Source organism: Epinephelus moara, chromosome 14, assembly GCF_006386435.1.
Source record: "Epinephelus moara isolate mb chromosome 14, YSFRI_EMoa_1.0, whole genome shotgun sequence".
Classification (NCBI taxonomy): Eukaryota; Metazoa; Chordata; class Actinopteri; order Perciformes; family Serranidae; genus Epinephelus; species Epinephelus moara.
This window is the reverse complement of record NC_065519.1, coordinates 12,121,381-12,139,057: the sequence shown is the minus strand read 5'-3', so window position 1 is coordinate 12,139,057 and position 17,677 is coordinate 12,121,381. Positions and strand designations below refer to the sequence as shown.

Here is a 17,677-nt window from a genome sequence, read left to right as displayed (position 1 = left end):
ACTGAACTTGTCTCATGATTAGTTTAGTTTCTTGATGACATTCTACGTCGAATGGCAGCAGCTGTTGAATATATGGCAGTTGTTGTGTGAAGCACGTGTCATAAAAGCATAGGAAGTTTGAGAAAGCCTTAAAAAACTTAAACATAAAACTTGAACAGTCTGCAGTAATGACTGTCAAAATTAAGTTTCTGTAAGATGCTTAGTGAAATGAATAAAAAGCAACGGCTCTCCTGAAAGTCTGAAATCAATCATAATAAGGTTGGCTTTAAAAATTGTCCCCCAGTAATGAGATTTGTAGTTAATGGGCTAAAACATGCAGAACCAGCGGTGTAGGTGTTTAAATTTTGGTTAATGTAAAGGATAGACCTCAAATCAAACAAAGATCTATTTTTAAACCCGACAGCTCGCTCACTCGGCCATTTTGGAGTCAAATTTGGATGCTTTCCTCTGACCTTGCAGCTTGGCCACACAGCGAGCACACACTGAGGACAGATGCACTGTGAAATCCAGCTCGCTCTCCGAACTACTCTTCGGCTCATCCCCTCCCTCATTTCTCAATCACTCCTTCCTCCTCTCCCTCCCTCCCTCCTTTCCTCACCCCATCCCTTCTTCTAAATAACAGCTCTCCCACATCAGGATAATAGTCTCTTATTCCCCGTCTTCTCCCTCTCTTTGTACGTGTGTGTACGTTTGTGTGTTTAAGTGTCGTGCCCACTGTACTCTGGCCAGCCAAGACTGTTGCTAGGCTACGACAGGAAGTGTCCTGCATAGTAAATGTGTCCGAAAGGAGGAGGAGGGGGGGTCTGTGTAATTGACTTGGCAAGGGCACGGGCGCGCACACAAACAAACAAAATACACACACACTGTGGAGGCATTCTCGCTCACACGTAGAATACACACACACAGAAGCTTTGGGTGTCATGATATCCAGCAGCAGGTTGTATTAAGGCAGGTTGGTCTCGTCTAACTGGAGCTGCAAGCTGAGAATGATGAAGAGATACTTCCCTTTGCAGCCTGTGGCGCTCCTGTGTGTGTGTGTGTGTGTGTGTGTGTGTGTGTGTGTGTGTTTATTCCCCCCCACATTGGGCTCCTTATAGCAGCAGCAAAATCGTAAAAAGAGAATCATTACACACACAACCTCCTCTTCTTCATCCTGACACACACACACACACACACAGTCCTCTGCGAACCTGCAAGTGCTTTACCGGTGTTTTACTTTCTCTTGGCAGGTGCAATTAATCATAATTATGTGTTGATGATAATTACTGGAATAGCCGTACTTTGTGTCAGTCTGACGCCTCCCTCATGGTGCACATGGAAGGGGACAGATGAGATGAGAGATGAGATAGTGCCGTAATATTGGACCTGAAATCTGTTTTGCATCCCTTCATTTCATTATAGTACAAGCTCATATAGACAACATGATAAGTGGTCTCTGAATCAGAATTACACCTGGATTACTCTTCAGTGATAGCTCAGATTAGTGTGCAGTTACTGTTGATGGTTGTTTGGGTGCTGTACAATAAAGAAGTCCAAATACATTAGAATGTTATGGATCAATGCACACACAAACATGATGTATCATCTGAAACATGGAAGTAGCTACATGCCCATTAGCCCACAGCGTCATTAACAGGCGGCTCGCTCAGTGTGTGACGTGCACTTGTAGATAAAATATAGGCCTATATTAATGAAGGTTCATTAGTATGGTTTTGTATTTCTCTGTAATGTAGCACAGTGTTAACAATGTTACTGATACTATTCTTTCTCACACCTTCAACTCAAACCATTGTGTTGCCCCGCCCAAAATATATCATTTAATAATTAAATTAACATTGTAAACATGCGGGCGACTAGTCAACTAGTGGCCCTAAATGACGACTATTGGTCGACTAGGAAAATTCTTAGTCGGGGGCAGCCCTACTCTTGACTATTTCTCACCTCAAATGTTTTCAGAAACATATTTTAGCTTCCTGTTTAGCTTTAATACAAGATCATTTGTTATCAGCCAGCAGCCATATTGAACCCTGTGTCAAAGCTTGCATTACATCACCAACAGGATTGGGAGCCTTTATTGATCAGCTGTGGTTGTAGGTTTTCTACCACCACAGCAAAAGTATATGCCACAGCCCTTTTTTTGTTTTCTCTGGTCATGTAGCGCCACTTCTAAAAGTATTTGCGTCTTTCTCCTGCATAGACAGCCCAGTTAAATGAAAAGCCCAACTTGACAGCAGTGAAATACCTTTTTAAGGAACGAGTCAATACTTGTGTGACACGGTCGTAGAAAACGTTACATTTTAAGCCCACAAAAGTAGAATTTATCGTGAGGCTATTTCATTTAATTGCATTAAATTGCAGTGTTTGAGGTTTTGTGTTTGACCTTACGTCTTATAGCCTGTAATCAACACGTCTCCTTTGGACTGATCATCACAAAATGCTGGGACGGAGTAAACAGAAGCATTATTGCCTCTGAATTATTTAAAATCTCATCAGCAGACTTTGAAACATCACACAATAAATGGGAGAAGAGGAGTCTTTAGTTTTTACCTTTGGTTTTGTTGTGTGACAGAATGAAACAATAACCATCACACTTTCACACGTGCAGCGGATATTCTTAAACTAAATGAGGGTAAATGTTCCTGGTTTATGAACACATATTCTTATTTTATTGGGTGGACTGCCAGGAAAAGACCCGCACTCCATTTTCATACAGCCGTTGAAGAAACACTGACCTGCAGGGATGACGCCAAGTAATGACTCCTCCATGATGCGGCCGCCTGAAGGCTGATTGGAGATCAGTTCGGTATCAGTTGGCTGTCTCCATCACAGCACGGCCATCCAAGCGGAACAAACATAGTCAATTTGGTCTGTTATCGCTCAAACACACCTGGCCTGGCAGCATCACAGCTCCTTGTGGGTGTGTGTGTGTGTGTGTGTGTGTGAGACAGATGTTGTGCTATCATATTTGGTCAAAATACTTCCACAGGATTAAAGAAGGAGGAAAAAATATGGTGGATTGCTCACGTGAAGATAATTTCCCAGACCTCATTTAAAATGTCTCTGTGATGATTGAAGTTAATGCACAGCATACTGACAGATAGGAAGTATTAGATGAAAGCATTTGTGTGCCCCAAGTATTCAGTGTGTGTGTTTGTTTTGCTTTGCGGAGACACTCGGGCCCATTGCAGTGCATTGTGGTTTGCAGAAGGCGCAAGATGCATTAGCAGAAGCAGAGTGAAAGGGTTGCAGGGAGTCCTCGGTCTGTGTCATATTTGCTTGTCGAGCTCGACGCTGAACGCTGTTCGTTGGCTCAGTCATGTTCATGCACGACCCGCTTTTCACGGGCTGCCGGTCTGAGCTGCGAGACATGAGAGATGGAGACGGAAAATACAAGGGACGGGGAAAAGTAAGCGGGACATCTAGAGGGAGGGCAGAAATAATGAGAGACATAAAGAGGAGATTGTGAGAAGTTAAGAGGGTTAGATAATGAGGGAGAGAATCAGAGGGATAAGAGAGTGAGGCATAGCAAGTGAGAGGGAGAGAATGCAGATCTAGGTCACCGAGGCAAAGCAGTCAACAAACGAGTGGAGGATAGGATGAACAGGCCTGTGAGGCTCAAAGCTCCTCAGTCTGAATGGGACGGATCAGGAAGAGAGCGGGCCATCCTTCGGAGAAAGACGGAGAGAAGGAAGATGACAAAAGTATTTTAATACTTTATGACATCTTCCTTCTCCATTATTTGTCATTCACAAGGCTGCAGAAAACATTTCTGCGTGATTTCCACTGCATGGTTCAGCTCGACTTGACTCAAATCACTTTTGGCACCAGGTCCTTTTCTCTGTTACGTTCTCTACTAAAGACAGTACCGGATTCTTAGCTGATCACCGTAGCAATGCTGTGTGAAAGTGCCTTGGCATCCTCTCCAACATGACACTTGCTGGATCCTTTCATTGGGAACCAAACAGAGGAACTTCTGCACTAAATTAACTGTATGGTGTAGTGTGTGTATGACGTAGTTTTGTGGGCTGACTTTTTTAAAAATCTGGGTCACCTGAATAAAAAAATAGCAGTTGTTGTTGACGGCATCTTGGCTAGTTAAAAAAAGTGGGCTTACGCAGTGAACGGTTCTCTCTGACCAGTGCAATGTTTAAACTCCACCTTCTAGTTTTGGCTCAGCTCACTTGGAACCTTAATCAAGGTAGTTCCAAAAAAAATATGTGGACGAAAATTAGAAAACCAAAAGCAATCGAGTTGAGCTGAAATAAGGGTGTCTTAGGATGCTGTCACACCTGCCCTGTTTGGTTCAGTTCAGTTGAACTGAAGTTCATTTGCCCCCTTAGTGCGGTTTGTTTGGGCAGGTATGAACACAGCAATCGCACTCGGTGCGCACCAAAACAACCGGACCGAGACCTTCTTGAAGAGGTGGTCTCGGTCTGAACTCTAGGTCTGAAAGGATTCGCGTTTACTTGCTTTGGTCCGAATCAGGGACTAATAGCGCATTCCAGGCAACCCGTAACTCGTGTTTTTACAACCTTCTACCCGTGAAAGTGCACTGGAACGGCAGTCAAACCCGTAACTTACCACCCGTGAACTCGTACCAGATCAATGTACTCCCAGTTACGTCTTCTGACGTCACACAGCCCTCTGAATCAATTACCTTACTCCTCTAAACAACAATGGCAGCCCCATTGATGCGGTGTTGATGCAAGTGATACACGGTAAGAAATAGACAAAAATAACCCTAATGTTAGCGCATTATTGGCAGTTGCTCTAACAGCTAGTTTCCAGTGCAAGAATAAATCAATACAAAATACGTTTCCAAACACACAGATAACGTAAAATAAAAAGTATAATAGCATCTGTGACCTTATGCGCTGTTTCTCCTCCTCCGTTTCGCTCAAATGAGCAAGGAACCGGCACCACTGGCGATAGAAGTGATCATAAACAAACATAAACCCTGCACAGTCTGCCATGTTGCTTTGACAGTTTGGCGTGACTTGCCTGGAACGCTATGAAGTCGTGAATCATGACTTGAAGTGGTGACTTACAGGCTCAGAAACTTGCCTGGAAGGCAGCATAATTTTGTTACAAAGTTGCATAATTGCCTAGAGTTGGTTCGTGTTCTCACGGCAGCATGTACAAGCGCGCTCGCTGAAATGCCTGCGTGAGAAAGCTGCTCTTGATTGGTCAGAATTTCTATGCAGGTAACATGCTTGTGCATGTTTAACCCAAACAATGTGTAATGCGACTGCGATTGGTTTGGATCACGTTCTCACCATAAACGAGTTCCTTTGTAACCAGACCAAGACCACCTCTTCAAGAAGGTCTCGGTCCAGTTGTTTTGGTGCGCAGCCAAGTGCGATTGGTTTGTTCACACCTGCCTAAACGAACCACACTTATGGGGTAAACAAACTTGAGTTCGATTGAACCGAACCAAACAGGGCAGGTGTGAAAGTATCCTTAGGGAATACACTTATTTGCTTTCTTGCAGAGAGTTTGATGAGAAGATCAGTACCAATCTCATGTCTGTTTATGAGGGGAACACCACCTCAGTTTTGAATTCCAACATGTTATTTCCATGGCCTTGGAAAGTTCATTCAATATTTGTGAACATGAGCTACTCTCTCTCTCTCAAAGCCAGACACCAGAAAAGTAAGTCTCAAACTTGTGACGTCAAGTCTAAAGTCTGGAGCTGCTCCTTAGACAGTGATACCCCTTTTCCACCAACATGGAACCAGTTTCGTTCCAGTTCCCACACTTTTTGACGCATTTTGACCAAAAATAAACTGGTTCAGAACATGAAAAGTTGGTTCTCACTTCTGGAACCAAAATTAGCAGGTTCTTCTTGACTTGATGTGCAAAGGCTAGTTGTTTCCCCCTGCTTCAAGTCTTTATGCTAAGCTAGGCTAACCACCTCCTGGCTCCATCTCCATACTCCAACACACAGACATGAGAGTGAGTAGTGTTCTTCTCCTCAAATTCTCAGCAAGAAAACAAATAAGTGAATTGCCCAAAATGTCAAACTATGACTTTAAAATGTCAATTTTTCTATCAGCGGATTGTTTGGTGTAAAATGTTGGCCGCCAGTGTAATATGCCCCTCGAAAGTTCCCTGAGCTCTAGATAATGGCTTCAAATTGCTTGTTTTGTGCAACCAGCAGTCCAAAACCCAAAGTAATTAAATTTGCAATAATATGAAACCGAGAAAAACAGCAAGTCCTCACATTAGAGGCGCTTGAATCAGCAAATATTTGGCATTTCAGCGTGATAAATGACTGCTGATGAGACAATTAATTGACTGATGGTTTCAGCACTAATTATTTTATCATTTGTCTTCCCGAATTGTTGTGATATCATTGTTATGCGCATTATCCTGCCGACTGCTGTGTAAATACTGTTTAACTTCACATTCACACAACCAAAGACCCACCCCCATCCCTTCTTCTATGAATTTGCAAATAAATGAAGAGGGCGAGGACGAAGAAAGAGCGAGAGATGAAGATGAACAGACAGTGCTAATTCCTCTCTGCTGCTCCTTTCACACTTGGTCATTTAATAAGGCTGGCTGACATTACTGCTCTATGAGAGGAGGCGAAATGAAAGGAGGGAGGTTGTCAGGTGGCTGAGAGTAATGAATCTTTATCCAGCACTGATGATGTCCATGTCCAATATCTATTTGACACATTCTCTCTCCTTCTCTCTCGGTCACTTTCCTACTCCCTCAATCATGCTCCCTCCCTCCTTCTTCATGTCTCTGTGTGCACATGTGTGGGTGTTTGCACGAGTTCTTCTGTCTGTGCGAGTAGCGGAGAAAAAGGGAGATCTTTTTGTGTTTTGTGCGTGTGTGTCTATAAGTGTGTGTATGTGCAAGTTTCTGGTTTGTAAGTGGCTGTAATTCCTTTGTTGGTCTTCAACAAAGCCGGTCCTTGTGCTCGTGGAATTGGGGCAGTCTGATCCTAATGAGAAATCCCTGTTCAATCTTTCCAGCTCTTTTACTCTCACAGAAGCTGGACTCTGTGTGTGTGCATGTGTGTATGTGTGTGTGTGTGTGTGTGTGTAAGTGGGGCAAAAAGAGAAACTGATCACAGTGTTCAGCCATCCAGTGGTGCTTAGTTTGCATTGTGCAGCGTTGGATTGTGACACAATGAATTATCATATTAAATCCCTAACTTTCATTCAGCAATAAATCAGCAAGTTTTAAAGTTTTTTTAATTTAACGGCGGCTGTTTAATGAGAAATATAACTCACGGCTTTAAATCCCTCTCACTCAGGGACCTCAGCTGATGTTAACATATTGCCGGTCGTCTTGTGGGAATCCACCGAATGTACCACTGTAGAGTTTTCTTCCTATTTGCTGCTCTGTGAACATGATTGCTTCCTCAAATTAAAACAAATCGTTGTGATGTTTCAAGCATAGCAAGTAAAGCAGGTTGTTTACAACATAAGTTAAAATGATGTAATGTTGTTTTTTTCTTGTCATTAATTTGGAATTTGACCCACAGTCTAAGGAACTTAAAGGAGCAGCTTGTAGGATTTAGTGCCATCTAGTGGTGAGGATTGCAGATTGCAACCAGCTGAAACGTCTACCATGTGCCAAGCGTGAACTCCTGGTTAGGATTCCTTTAGTGTTTATTGTTCAAGAGGTTTTCACCGGGAGCCAGATTTTCTGTAGAGGTCTCTTCCTTTTCAAAACAAATGGACCTGGGGTCTCATTTTTAAAATAGTGTAAGGACAAAAGTCAAAAATGGCATGTGCCAAAAAATATAGACTTGCACCGATTACAATTTTTTGGGCCGATACTGATTTCCGATTTGCAGTGTTTGGAGGGCCGATTCCGATTTCATTTTTTTCAAACCACTTTACAGCACACAAGATACTGCAATATTTTCTATCTTTCCTTTATTAGAACATTTTAACCAAGATACAACCAACTTTTCAATAATCATCTCAAACAAACAAACAAACAAAAACAGTGACACAGGTTAAGAAACATTTTCCTTTTTGCTCAAATATAACTTCAGTATTAGATTAATAGCCTAACTAAAAAAGGCATACATAAATAAAAACATGGATAAATAAAATAATAATTATTGGTGTATAGCATTTGTGGGTAATTTCTTGTATAGACAAAAAAGTAAAAATATCTCCTGTGGAAAATTCACACAGGTCTTCAGGACGCGCCCGCCAGTAAGCACACGGACACGCTCATCTTCGGCACGCAGACAACTTTCTCCTTCTCTCTTTTGATATGTGTGCGTGAATGATTAAGGTGAAAAGCTGCCAGTGTTTCACTTCCTCACATCTCCCAAGCCGTGAGTTGCACGTGTGTGTGTGTGCTGCTGATGTTACACAATGTCAATCATGCGGCGCAGCAGAAATTTGACCGGTGTTTTGAATTGGCATATGTTAGACTGACCGGCTGGTCGCAGGTCACGGCCGATCAAGTGAAAACCGGCCCGATTCCGAGCACTGCCGATTAATCGGTGCAAGTCTAAAAAAATATTTGACAATTTCTAAAATCAGGCTTCCACTTCACCATCTATATCACCAATTTCCCATCTCCAAAATGTTGGTAAGCATGGGTCAAAGCACTTTAAAGTCATTTCCTGTATCTGTGTGATGTGGGCTCCCCTATGTAAGGAGACTAGCGGCCATCCTGAGTCTATTCATTCAAATTGGAGATGTGATCGTGAGCACAGATTATGACCGATTCTTTCGTCTCAAAGTCTTTGAAGTAAATTCTAGACCCATTTTCAATAGCCACATATTTTCCGAACATTCTGAAATGACATCTGTCAGAGAGACAAATGAGGAGAACACTCATAATAAACTTTATTTAGCACCTTTCATACAAGAAATGCAGCACAATGTGCATATAATCATAGAATTGTAAAACTATAAAACATAAAATCAAGTCAGATTTTAAAGGAGTTGCAGCAACGTGAAGCGTAAATAGAAAGAGTTTCAGACCTGTATCAGGAAAGTCAGAGCTAGTTCAACGTTTTTGGACTTCTTTTAGAAATATTCAGCGAGCTAGCTTCCCTGACATCTATAGGTATTGCGTTCCATAGCTTTGGGGCGTAACTGACAAAGGCTGCATACCTGATCTTCTTCCGGCTGTTACTGGGAACCTCCAATAAACCAGCAGCAGATGATCACAGTGTTCTTGGAGGCAAATGGGAGTTGGCAATGTAGTTTGGTCTTAGTCCATGTAGGGCTTTGTATACAAGGAGAAGGACGTAAAAATCAATTCTCAATGTAACAGGAAGTCAGTGCAGAGCAGGTAAGACAAAGCGTAACTTTGTTCGAGACCTGTCTTTGTCTCGGCAACACACTCTTGCAAGATCCAGCAACGACATATACGATAATGTACTGGGTTGATATCAGATATTAAGCTAGCAGATAAAAACGAGCGACAAAATAAGGCGCAAACATTAAATTTGTACTGTATATAAGTTTTGAATCTGCTTTATCTATCCACTGGACATTCACAACACTTTAAAACAAGGAGGGGTGTTGCGGGAGAGATGACTGCACCTAGTTAAGAGACAGGAAGTGTATACGCTTTCGTACCATTGGCGCAGCATATTGTGCCATCTTTGGTAAATAGAACCTTTTTTGTCCCTTTATAGAGCTCATATCATTATGTTGACCACTGACCAGTTTTGCGACTTTGTAAAACGTGTGTAAAAGAAGTTAGCTGCTGGGCTGCCTACATAATTTTGCAATTAATAACAGTTTCTGTTGAATAATCTCCAACTCACAAGCTATTCATCAAGTAGTGTAAGTGTTGGTGAGCCTGTGGGTACAATTGATCTGTTAAAGTGACATAAAAGAAGAATGTGAGGCGGGAGAATGACTAATGACCAGTGGCAGGGTGCAGAGACGGTCCTGCTACTGTAAAATCACTCCTGTAAATGAATTGCAAAGCAGTGAAACAACCAACTTTTTCCCATAGTACACTTTGTGTTGCAAATGCTCCCAGCCTCTGTTATGGCTGTGGCGCTCATTAATAGAACGACCCTTCAATTAAAGCCCTCAGGAGGTGTTTTAGAGCCAGACCCTTAATGCCATCTGGTTTATACTGTAACGGTTCCACCAAGAAAACAATCCTGCCCTTGTTTTGAATATGTGTGTGTGTGTATGCTCGGCTACGTGTGTATGTATTTGTTTGTTTGTGCCACTGCTGCTAAGCTGCTCTGCTCAGACTGTAACATGCTAATCAGTTGATTCCAGACAGGTGGAAGTAATAGCCGTCAGTGGTTTTAGCGTCTCTTGCCCGGTTAGCTTCATTAGCTAATCACAGGCACAGATGCTCTGTTGCAAACAAACCACTTGGGTCTTCCATTCGCCCCTCAGCTTCCAATCTCCCGGTTCCTCGCCTGTTAGCTCCCTGAGGCATCTGCCTAGCCTCGATATTACACAACACAGCCAAGTCTGTGGATTGGTATCTGTCTTTGTGTGGTCATTTCTTCTTCTTTTGAGACACTGTCAGCTGATTTTGACTCCAATTTCCCATTTTTATTGTTGATGCTGCATCTACATGTCAGTCACAGTGGCATAAAGGGGTATCATGTTGACCAAGCAGACGAGTGTTGTGCAACTGTTGTCATTTCTTGATTTTAATACCGTCAGGACACCATATTTTCTCTTGTTTGACCACATACAGTGTATTCACATGACTTAGAAAAGGCTGACTTAAGAAGAGGGGTGTGTTCTCAGCTCATGGTGGCTAAAAAATGAATTTCCTGCCAACAAACAATACTCTTAAACAAACTTTTTAAAGTCTCAAAATCTCGTGAGAGTTGTGTTTTTTGCTCATGTTGCCCCAAAGGAGCAGATAACTTGAGTTTCTGACTTTAAAGGAACACTTTATCCCCCCAAGCAACCATTTGTATGTCAATTACTCACCACGTTACATTAAATTCATCAGGAAAACTTTGTTTTTCTCGCATGCCTCAAGTAAAGAAAGAATCCAAATATGGAGAAAATTCTTGATGAATTGAAGTAATCAGGGTCCGCATTTAACAACAGCAAAACTATATCTAAACAACTGTTTACAAGCTCTCATACAATTTGTGCAGTATAATCTTGGTCTCATTCATCCAGTCCTATGATCAGAACATCCCAAACAGACAACCCTTTCTTATAGGGAACTGAATTTGAAGTGAAACTTAATAACGCTCTCTGCAAAGCCAAACTCCATTGACAAAAACAGTCATTTTAACTTGCTGACCACGAGAGCTGCTGGTTGACTCCTGCTTCAATCAGTTATTTAGTTTGTGTAATCATGTCACTTTGGGGTTTAAAAGGGTTAGTTTGGATTCACCAAATACACATAAAAGCACAAACTAACCAACTGATCAAGGCAGCAGTACACCAGCAGCTCCTGTTTTCAGCAAGGTAAAATTACTGTTTTTGTCAATGGAGTCTGGCTTTGAAACAGCATTGATAAATTTCACTTTCCCCTCAGAGAAAGGGCTGTCTGTTTGGCAATTTATGAGCGTATGACTAGATAGATGAGACTTGAGTCTGTAAACGGATGTTTTGATATAGTGTTGTTGTTGTTAAACGTGGACCCCAATGACTTCAGTTCATCAAGAATGTTCTCCATTTTTGGAATCTCTGTTCACCATGGAGGCGTGCGAGAAAAAATACGATTTTTTTTCTCAAATTCAGCGTACCGTATTGTGAGTAACTGATACACAAATGTTCATTCAGGTGATGAAGCGTTCCTTTAACTTATATTTTGAATATTTAATCATGACCATTGAATGTTTTAGAGGAAAAACTTGATATGAAATCATCAACGTAAAGCACTGCACACTAAACTGAATTACTGTGATTTTATTAAGAGCGACTAACACGTTCCGTCCGTGGCGTCTTCAGGTGCGCTCAATAGAATCACTCTTGTTCGCTCCTAATAAAATCACAGTAATTCAGTTTAGCATGTGGTGGTTTATGTTGATGATTTTATCTGAGATGTTCCTGCAGCCGACCGGCACCTGATCCTTGAGACTGGTTGTGCAGAGGGAGTTCTGTTTTTTCTTTAGCATCATCAGAAAACAGTTGTTGTCCTTTGTCAGTCCTTGTATTTAAAGACTTAATAATAGCAATAATAAAAGGAATAATAGCAGCTTATCATCGAGTATTTTGAAGGATGGGTGACACTTGTTTTGTGCTGTATTGTGTTTTTAAAAAGGCAAAAGTGATGTTTAAGCAGTCCTAAAAAAGCCAAGGTCACATATTGTATTTGTTGCTGTTGGACTGGATCATCTTTGCAGAGTCGTGTTTTTAATGCAGTGCTTGACAGACGTACAACTATCTGTTTCTCTGTAAAACCGTTAAATGGATGTTAACATGTTTCTTTTCTTCTTTCTTTTTCTCTTTCCTTCCTCTTTTCCTCCATCTTTTCTTGTCTCCCTGCGTCTCCAACCGTCCCTCTCCTCTCCTGCTTTCACCAGGGTCGCCATGTTAAGACGGGGCAGCTGGCAGCCATCAAGGTCATGGATGTCACCGGGGTAAGACACATACCTACGTGCACGCACTGGCTGCACGCGCTCACACGCACATCCCCACGCACGGCAAATCATCTCAAGTGATTATACCGCCGTCGACCGTGTCATCTAATTATGAGCGATGAGTCAGTGCCAGTGTGTGTGTGTGTGTGTACATGCGTGCACGTGTGCGTGTGATGTGGCAGAGAGGAAATGAGGACAGGCCTATTGCCATGGTAATATTAGCTGGAGGTATTAGGACAGCAGTGTGGTCTCAGGCGTGTCTGTAAAGCAGGAGGGAATCTCAGTTATATTTAGAGATCCTCTCACCCTACGCCTCGCTGTCAGCGCTCGGCTGCCAGCGAAACAATAAAGCACTGCAGGAATGAGGCAACAAAGGAACTGATGAATGAAAAAGAGCATGAATGACTGAATAAGGATGTGAATATGTGCAGGTGTATGGGAATGAATGAGCAAAGGATGGATAAACAAATAAACTAAACAGTATTAATGACTTTCTGTGAATAATCTGCTTAAATACAATAAAAATAAACAACTGAATTAATTGATGATTGAAAATTAAACGAACAACATCTCTAACTTAATGAGCTACTGTACAAAATCAACTTACTAAAACAAGTGTTTTTGTTTTTACGGCTGATGAACACTAAATCGAAGTAATCAAGGCATAATTTTCTGACGTTGTGCATAATGAATAAGGAATTAGATTTTTAAGTAACCAACTGCCACGACAACAACTTGCTTCAGCTTTTGGCTTTGTGGCAGTTACCCCCTAAAACGAAACTAATTAAAAAGTAATGCTATCGTGGATAATTTAGCGCCCAGCTGTGTGCTTTGCAACAACAGTTTGTTTTGTTTTTTCCCCCGAATTAAAATGGATCCAGTCTGCAAATCCATCAACAACTTTATTCCTGTTGCTGTATCACCATCTTATTAACATCTGGTCACACAAACACGAGCCGTCGGTGTCATTCCAGATTCTGATCTCAGTTTTACAGCTCATTTTAATTCATTTACAAAAACTGCATGTTATCATTTAAGCAATACAGCTGAGGTATGACCTCTACTGAGCCAGCGAGATGCTGAGAAGCTTGTTCATGCTGTTGTTTCCAGTCTGGCAGAAACTAAAAAGAGAGCCCATATAACTCCTGTTTTACGTAACCTACACTGGCTCCCAGTATCATTTAGAATTGGTTTTTAAGGCTCTTAACGACACCGCCTCTCCGATATAATTGATTCCCTATCACCTTATGTCCCCCCACAAACCCTGAGATCCTCCTCAGCTGCTCTTTTAATGTTCCTAATGTCACTACAAAACATTTGGGGACGCTTCTTTGAGCTACGACACCCCACAAATATGGGACACCCTGCCCTTAAGTTTTAGACTTGGTGGCTCAGTGGACAGTTTTAAACGACGAGTCAAAACATATGTTTTTAATAAAGCCTATAACTTGCATCTATCGGTTTTAATATTCTTAATATATCACTTGATTAAGTATTAATTGATTAATGTATTTATTCCTCTCATTTCTCCTTGAACAAGTGTTGTATTAATGTATGGTTTGCACTTTGTGCTGCATTCTGTGCATGAAAGGTGCTATATAAATAAAGTTCATTCATAACTTGAGTTTCAGATTTTAAAGGAATACTCCATTCCCTTAGTAAGCATTAGTGTATCAATAAATCAGCCCGTGTTATGTTAAATTAATGGAGGAAACTTTGTTTTTCTCACATGTCTCCATGGTGAACGAATAATCCAAAATGAGAGAAAATTTGGTAACACTTTACTTGAAGGTATCTACATAAGGGTGACATGATACTGTCATAACTATGACATGACACGGTCATGAACTTGTCGTGAATATTATGTACATGTCATAAACGTTCATGACTGCTGTCATTAAGTGTCATTTGGTTTTTGTCATGACAAGTTGACATTGTTTGGGTTGTCTTGATTATGACAACTTGACATTAATTAAAATGACATTACCAGAAGTTGTCTTTGTCATGACAAGTTGACATTAAATTTGTTTGGGATGTCCTTATAATGACAACTTGACATTAACCAGGATGACATTACCAGAAGATGTCTTTGTCATGACAATAATAATCATTATGTCAACTTGTCATAAACACAAAAAGAGGTGCATTTCTTGTTAATGTCAAGTTGTCATAATCAAGACAACCCAAACAATGTCAACTTGTCATGACAAAATCCGAATGACACTTAATGACAGCAGTCATAAACGTTTATGACATGTACATAATGTTCATGACAGGTTCATGACCATGTCATGTCATAGTTATGACAGTGTCATGTCACTCCTATGTAGATACCTTCAAGTAAAGTGTTACCGAAAATTCTTGATGAATTGAAGTAATCAGGGTCCACATTTAACAACAGAAAAACTCTTTCAAAACTTCTGTTTACAAGCTCCCATTCAAGTTGTGCAGTATAATCCTGGTCTCATTTATCCAATCTTATGCTCTGAACTTCCCAAACAGACACCTTTCAAAAAGGGAACTTAACTAAAAGTAAAACATATCTATGCTCTCTGCAAAGCCAGACTCAGTTACTTAGTTTGTGTTATTGTTTTACTTTGATGTTTGAAAGGGTTAGTTTGGATTCACCAAATACACATTATAACACAAACTAGCTAAGTGATGGAGGCAGCAGTAGAGCAGCAGCTCCTGTTTTCAGCAAGGTAAAATTACTGTTTTTATCAATGGAGTCTGGCTTTGAAGAGAGTGTAGATAGGTTTTACTTTACCCTCAGTTTCCCGTCAGAAAGGGCTGTCTGTTTGGGAGGCACTGAGCATATGACTGGATGAATGAGACTTGGATTACACTGCAGGAGTCGTGAATCCTGCGTGAGTCTGTAAATAGATGTTTTTATATAGCTTTGTTGTTGTTGAACGTGGACCCCTATGACTTTGATTCATCAAGAATGTTTTCAGTTTGGAGGCATGCAAGAAAAACAAAGTTTTCTCCACAAATCCAGCATAACATTGGGCAAATAACTGATATACAAATGTTCAGTTGGGTGTAACATACAGTCATGTTTAAGGGGTCAAACATAGAGGTCACGGTTGTTGATACTGTATTTCTCCCCTTGTGTGTGCCAGGATGAGGAAGAGGAGATCAAAGCAGAAATCAACATGCTGAAGAAGTACAGTCACCATCGGAACATCGCCACCTACTACGGAGCTTTCATCAAGAAAAACCCCCCTGGCATAGACGACCAGCTATGGGTACGCCATTATATGTGTGTGTGTGTGTGTGTGTGTGTGTTTGTACATGTTTCTGTCTGCACCTTTGCAACTCTATGCATCCGTGTGAATGAAGATGGCTGTGGTCTCTTAGAGCGCCACAGAGCAGAACAAGAAGACGGTACTTTCCATTTTTCACTGTTACATTTACTGTATGTGAAAGAAGTGTGTGTCGTTTGCTCATGCACGCAGCGACTGCAGGTTTGTGTGCACTGGAATATGTATACACACTTTAAGTGTGTGTGTGTGTGTGTGTGTGTGTGAAAGATATAAAGGATAGGAATTATTGTGTAGCTGGGTGGATGCTGCTATAAATCATGTGTTAACGCGATCTAAGGGAGCTCTCTCTTCTCTGATCCTGTAGCATTCATCAAGCAACAATGCAGGGACACACGCACGCACAAACATGCATATGCACACAGCGGCCAGATCTATTGCCTGCATAATTCCTCCTGACTCGACAGCTGCCTGTTTTCCCTCTATGTGTGCGTGGATGTGTGTTAGTGAGTGCATGTCTGTGTGCTTTGACATGTGTCTCCTTATGTTTATGCATATGAGTGTGTTCCTTTTTTGAGTTCACGTGCGCAGCCTGGATGAGAGGGCTCGCCAACTTCCTCTCTCGCTGTAATCCAGAGTGATGATGAGAGAAGCTTGAAGCGGGGCCAGAAGTGACCGGCTGAAATTTTGCCCGCAAATCTCATCGGATGTAGCGCCGGGGTGGGTGAATAAGGAGAGGAGAGGACGGATGAAGGCATGAGGCAACTAAGGATGGAGACGGGGTGGACAGAATGGACACATTGTGTTTGGGTCAAGAGATGGGCGCCATTCATTCATGTGATCTCGCCGTGACCCCGTTGAGTCAGTATATGCAGAAGCTTCTGTGGTCTCAGCGGAGTGAAAGAGAGTCTGTAACACGGCTGTGTGTTCATGTTGTTTATGTGCATTGCTCTGTGTATTAGTAATGCTATTACAGTAATGTGATTATGGCTTCTGTGTATTTTCTTTATAATGTGCAGCATGTTGAAGAAAGCACTTTTTATTCTGTGCAGTAGCGGCCCATAAAAATGAATACATCCAAGAGACATGATAGGAGCCTGACTGATACTGGATTAGAGGCGGAAAGCAATATCAATATCAGGAATCATATAAATCCAACTGGAACAGTGCACCCAGTAGAGTGCAGATATCCGCCAGGCAGCTAAGCAGCCACCCTGGCTGGCTGCATAACTGGACTTCGAATGTTATTAACTTTGTCTGTAGGCTGCAGCACAGCAAAGTAGGATAACAACTATAAACACTATAAATAGACCAAAAAGAAACTATTTGACTGTTTAGCCTGCTTACTCACTTATGGTAGGAGCACGAATATCAAGGACAAATGACCAAATCAACAAACTCTACAAAATTTGGGAGGCAAAATGCCCCTTTTCTGAAACGCACCTGTAAGACGCCATGCGGTGGACGGACAAAACCAGGTCATAGCTGAACTGGAGAGCTGCAGCCAGTGGAATTGTCACTTCTGCCTTCCTTAAAGGATAACTTAAGTATTTTTCAACCTGGGCCCTATTTCCCCATGAGTATGTGTGCATATGATCCATAGGTACAACTCATTTTAAAATTGGTTCAGTATTGAGGGAGGCGGATGCAGCCGGCAGCCGCGAGGTAGATATCGGGGCAAATGCGTCCCGTATAAGTTTGCATATTAAAAGTGCTTTTTTTCGCCACTGACCGGTTCAGATCGCCAGTGCTATCTCTGTAAATAGCATACTAAGCGTTTCCCTGACCCTTCACCTCCTCCCGGCTGTGACGTCATCTCGCGAGAGCTTTGCTTGTTGCCGGAAGAAAACAGGGTACGATATATACGAGGGCAAAGTATGCAACAGTAAATGTG

At 41.7% G+C, this 17,677-nt stretch overlaps 1 protein-coding gene across 20 annotated transcripts in view; it reads left to right on the top strand.

The window, feature by feature from the left end:
* tnika (TRAF2 and NCK interacting kinase a) overlaps positions 1-17,677 on the top strand; it is a 112,753-nt gene that overhangs the window by 41,711 nt on the left and 53,365 nt on the right. For all 20 annotated transcript variants that reach the window (XM_050061072.1, XM_050061071.1, XM_050061065.1 and 17 more), the window contains exons 3-4: positions 12,464-12,520; positions 15,643-15,768. In XM_050061072.1, coding sequence (XP_049917029.1) covers positions 12,464-12,520; positions 15,643-15,768 — 183 coding nt within the window. The remainder of the gene's footprint in view (positions 1-12,463; positions 12,521-15,642; positions 15,769-17,677) is intronic.